The sequence below is a fragment of the Acyrthosiphon pisum genome, chromosome A2 (assembly GCF_005508785.2).
Source record: "Acyrthosiphon pisum isolate AL4f chromosome A2, pea_aphid_22Mar2018_4r6ur, whole genome shotgun sequence".
NCBI lineage: Eukaryota > Metazoa > Arthropoda > Insecta > Hemiptera > Aphididae > Acyrthosiphon > Acyrthosiphon pisum.
The window spans coordinates 96224857-96230629 of record NC_042495.1 but is presented as its reverse complement, the minus strand read 5'-3'; the positions used below and the strand labels follow the sequence as shown (position 1 = coordinate 96230629).

Sequence of the window (5773 nt, the reverse complement as noted above, 5' to 3'; positions counted from 1 at the left end):
ATGTGCGAGATACTATTGATAAGATGGATCAGAAAAATGCTAATATTCAAACAGCTAATAAAAATAATGAAAAATTACTTAATGAATTACAAAAAGTAATTGTAAGTACTATTTAAACACATTTATCCAAAATACTTTTTGAAAATAAATATTTAATTTATTAATAGCATCAATTAGAACTCTCTCCAAAACATCAATTAGCATTAACTGATGCTGACTTAACTACACCAACTGGATTACGAGATGCTATTGAGGCTGCAAAAGAATTACAAGCAGTTATGAATGCGCAAATTCATCCAGCTTTAGTTCGATTAAAAGCAATACAAGAACAAAGAAGGCGATTTGAAAAATGGAAAGCAAAATTTTCTCAGATTCTCTCTAGGCATCTTAATAATTTGTTTATTCATATGGTAAATTTGAAAAAAAAAACAATACATTATTTACATTTATACAATCATATACAATACACATACTCAAATTTTTATAATATATTATGTATATAGGGAAAATTGGGGAAAAACAGGTTAATACATTTAATGAATTTAAATTGTCACATTTATAATTTATATAATATACTATAGATTTAGGAAAATGTGAATTAATTTTTTTACTTGGTAAATATTAGAAATTTTAGTTTTATTTATTAATAATATATATTTCATCATCATATAACAAAGAAAACAATACATATACAAATTAATTTTACATATGATAAAAACCTTTACCACAAAGCAGAGCTTCTGCTTGATGTAGGTAGGTTAATATCAATGAAAAACTAAATTAGTGTTGTACAATATATCAATATGAATTACTATTAGTTATTTTTATGTTAACTTTTATCAATTTTAATTTCTTTCCTGATATATGTAGTTCTTTTGTGAAGTTAACAATAGTTTGGTATTGAGGTGGTTTAATATGTAATCTTAATTAAAAATTGTTAAGTTAATGATTTTTATCAAAAAATACATCTGTATTAAACTATTATTATTGACCTAATATTATATTAGATAAAAAATGATAAAAACATACTTAGTATTCCTTCGGTCAAAAATCTGATATTGGTGTATTGGAGAATATTTTAGAATAAAAGAAAGGAGAAATTTGTAGTTTAAAAGTCATAACTCTTCATAATTAAACATAAATAAAAACTTTTAAGATGTTTTGTATAATTATCTTACCTTTAAATTTTATAGTAAATCAATTCACTCCAATTTTAAAAATAACACAGATTAAAATGGACTATTGTGAACATATAATTTGGTATGTTATGCCTTTGTAAGACGGAGACATTACATGCGTGGATGGCATATTTTTAAAGAATAAGAATTGTAACTTAAATTATAGATTGTTATAATAAATTTAGAGTTTTTACGGTGTCAAGAAATCAATGCAGGAATAAAATTACTTTTACAATGAAAAACTATTGAAAAAATAAAATTAAAACAAGGAACTAATATTTTGCTTGCACTTAAAAATAAAAAATCTTTCAGTCAGTGTAAAACGTATATGTATAATGTATTATAATATAGTATATACGTTTTAATTTTTAGGGAAATGATATTGGAGAATCAAAAAGAAACTCCAACAATGAACTGACCATCATGAAACACACTTCATTGCATCGAGAACTTGCTGCTTATACAGAATTAATGCATTGGTGTAAAGCAATGGATCGAAAATCTTTTATGGCACTTAATAAAGTTTACACATCATCTTTATCTAAACTTTATGAAAGAGATATAAAATTGTTTTTAGAAGATGCAAAATTGCGTATAAACGCTGGTAATCTATAATTTAATTAACATTTGATGAAAAATTTGTTACCTTCATTTATTATTTATTATTTGATAATTTGATTGCTTTATATTTTTGACTTTAATTTTATTTTTGTATTACTTATTATTCAGTATATTTTACACTTAAAGTAAGTATTAACTTTAAGTATGATTTAAAAAATAAATTAAATAGCTATTTTATGTTGGTTGAAAAACTTATAAATATGATAATATTACACCCAATTAATGAACTATATAATTGTTTTGATGTTAGGCCATTTATCTAATTCAAAAGAAGATATAAGAAAGTCAACTGGTCCACCGTCAGATTGGTTATTAGGTGTAGACAAAGAATTTTGGGCCCAAGAAAGTAATACTGAAGAACGACAAAGATTTGACCAAGTATTGGAAGCAGTTCTTTCTGAACTTGAACCAATTTGTTTATCCGAACAAAATTTTTGTGTTTCATTTTTCCAATTGGATATACTCAGCCCTACTACCAAAGTATATAATTTACGATACAGTTACTTATTTAATTTTAGTAAATATTAAATAATGATTATTAACTATTAATAATAATTATTAATTATAATACATGTATTAGGATTTTTATTCAAATTTAATTTAGTCCAGCACTGTTTGTCTTCCGGAAAAATTGACAAAACTAAACATTTTAGGTTTTCTTTAGAATTATCTATACTCTGTTTAAAATAAGAACAGACCTCAGCGTCTACCATTTTTTGTCCGCTGTAGTCAGGTAACATCTGTTTGTCATACCCCCCCCCCCCCCCGCCAAGTCACCAATCTATATACCTGCTGTGTAGTATTGCCACGCCCCTGTGCACAAGCCGGCCACCAAGGTCTATTCTTATTTTGAATAGAGTATAGTAGCATGGTGAACATGGTTTAATTTACGCCTAGGTGTCATGATAGAAATTTTTTGTGTGGGTGTTACGTAGTTACTAGTTGGATAAATTATGGTAGAAAATAACATAAAACAAAAAACATATTTACAATCACATGATAGTTATATCTATTATATTATACTAAGGGAATTAGTGGGTAGGTACTGAAATATAATATGCTCTGCATCATGGTTTATAAATGTTCATCACGCAATTATCTTTCACACTATCGATAAATATAACATTATTTAATTTATAAACATTTGTAAAATATAGTGTACATTTACATTTTAAATATTATTCTTTAATTATAATATTATAATTTTTGAATATACCTAGAATACCCAAACAACTTTGGATGAAGTAGATGTAAAATCAAACCAAGAAATATTACCATCTTTACCAAAGACTAAAATTGAAAAAAAAATAAATGAAGAAGTTAGAAAAATGATGGGTGACATTTTTGCTTGTATAGAACCAGAGTTGATTGGATTTATTCAATATCATGAAAGAATGGATAGCACGTAACTATGATTATAAATCTTTTTTATTTTAATTTTTTGTATATTATAATATATTATTTTAGTTATTCAATGGCTGTGTTAGTAAGACTGGGCCGTCATGTTATGTCTGCTAATGATACCGGCTCCTTTTTAAGTATGACTTATGGGTCTGCATTAGTTCATGTAAAAAGAAATTATGATAAACTTATGCACGCTCACTTAAAATCAATTCAAGAAGTAAGGATTATTAAAAAGTCTAAATGTGGCATACTTCCTTTCGTTGCCAACTTTGAGGTAACTGCAACATTGTTTGTAATTTTTGTTGATAATTTGACATAATGTTAAAGCTATCATATATTTTTTTTTTTATTGTTTACTATTAATTTTTGTAGTATTTTGCCAAGACAGCTGAACAAATATTTAAAGAAACAGAGCGCCGTACTGATTTAGATAAATGGTATCTTAAACTCTTAACTGTGATGTTTGAAACTATTCATTCAATTGCCAGTGAACACCCTAAGACTCCTGCCGAAGTTATCAGAATGGGTAAGAACCATAAATAGTTTTAAATTTAAACTAAATTAATATTAATAGTTCATTCATGGATTTAGAGAACTTTCACCATTTATATGCATTGTTGTCTCAATTAAAAATTGGTATATTAGATCAATTCAGAAAAGATGCAAAACAAAAGTATAGTGAGGCATTAAGTGCTTATGTAACACGTTATTTTGGTAGACCGCTCGAAAAACTGAATGTGAGTATTGAGTTTAATTAATTTATAGTATACAAAAGTTTATTTTGTATTTACATCTTACATACTTATTCATTTTTAACATTTTGTTTAATGTTTAGTTATTCTTTGAGGGTGTTGAAGCTAAGGTTTCACAAGGTATAAAAGAATCGGAAGTTGGTTATCAAGTGGCTTTCAGTAAACAAGAATTAAGGAAAGTAACTAAAGAGTATCATGGACGAGAGGTGAAAAAAGGCTTAGATCATTTGTATAAAAAAGTAGAAAAACACCTTAGTGAAGAAGAAAATTTACTACAAGTAATTATTATTAATTGTTAATTATGTAATTATGTAATTATGTGTTATTCATCATAAACCATTGATTATTTTTGAACCCTCAATATTATTTTATTACTTGCATAAACTATATTTTATTCTGATAAATATACCCAAAACTAAACAATTATGTTTTTGATTCTGAGCGGAGCAATGATTTTACAATGATGTGTTCTTTTAAATTTTTTTTATTAGTTATGTGTGTACACGATAAGTAGTTGAAATAATGCTTTAATTTTCAACTTCAGTATCTGGTTCGATGGATCTAGTTGGTGCATTGCATCAAAAAGGTCAAAATTAAAAATTCCCAGTATTTTTCAATAACGCCGGGAAAAACAAAAAAAAATTAAGATAAAACGTGAATTTTACGCTAAATTGGTTTTTGACAAAATTGATTTAGGTTTTTGGTGTAACTCGAAAACAAATTATTATAATACATGGAATATGACTGAATATTTATATTGACATTTTCTATACACCATAAAACTTTCAATATATTTTGATTTGTTTTGAGCTGTTTACAGACATTTTCAATTTTCAATTTTTTAGTTTTTTTTCTATGATTGTCAATACAATTTTATCCTTTTGGTCAAAAAGTGTGAAAATTTAATTCAAGATTCCTGATATATTAGTTACTTTAGCAGTTGAAAAATATTAAAAATACATACACACAATTATTTTTACAAGCATTGAAAGTTTGAATTTCGACAAAATTAAAAAATTATGTTGTAGTTAAAAATTTACAAAATATTCAACTTTTATAGCTAAGGATTGAAAATTTAAAACAAGGTTCCGCGTAAATAGGTAAATAAATTACTTTATTCACAATAACATCATCAAATGTAATTAGTAATATCATAAGCTGACTGACCGACTTCGCTCAGAATCGTTTTTCATGTACAATATAATATCATTGAATTCAAATTTAACACCATATTATGTACATAACAATAACCCACTGTACGGTAGAACGACACCCACTTGCCTACCTTTTTTTACCTTTAGAACAAAATAAACATAATTTAATCTATATTATAATTTTATATTTTTTTCAGGTGGTTTGGAGAGCTATGCAAGAAGAATTTATTCAACAATATAAATATATTGAGGACTTAATTCAAAGGTGCTATCCTGGTTCTATGATTTCATTAGAATTTTCCATTGAAGATCTATTACAGTATTTCTCAGAAATTGCTAGATCCCATTAGAATATTTAAATATTATAATCAAAAATATAATATAACATAACATGTTTAAATTGATAATCTATTTATTATTATCTTATAAATTTTAATTTTAACTTATTTATAAATAGCATTTTTTTTGAGAAAACATTTTAATTTTGATAAAAATTATGTTCACAAGTTTTTCCAAAATACCTTATCCCTTTTTATATTATACAATGTAAATTGTAATTATGTTTAACGTTTTGAAAATTATATATTTCTGAGCATAAAATACTGTATGTATTAAGTGTTATAAATATATTTATAATAAAAAAGTCATGAGTACTCAACATGTT

At 25.4% G+C, this 5773-nt stretch overlaps 1 protein-coding gene across 1 annotated transcript; it reads left to right on the top strand.

Moving 5' to 3' along the window:
* Positions 1–5773, top strand: LOC100162659 (exocyst complex component sec3-like). Its single transcript, XM_029489018.1, has 10 exons — positions 1–101; positions 168–410; positions 1551–1782; positions 2050–2279; positions 3020–3204; positions 3267–3477; positions 3576–3729; positions 3795–3940; positions 4039–4233; positions 5307–5773. The coding sequence occupies exons 1-10, from the start codon at positions 24–26 to the stop codon at positions 5457–5459; spliced, it is 1827 nt and encodes a 608-aa protein (XP_029344878.1). The 5' UTR covers positions 1–23; the 3' UTR covers positions 5460–5773.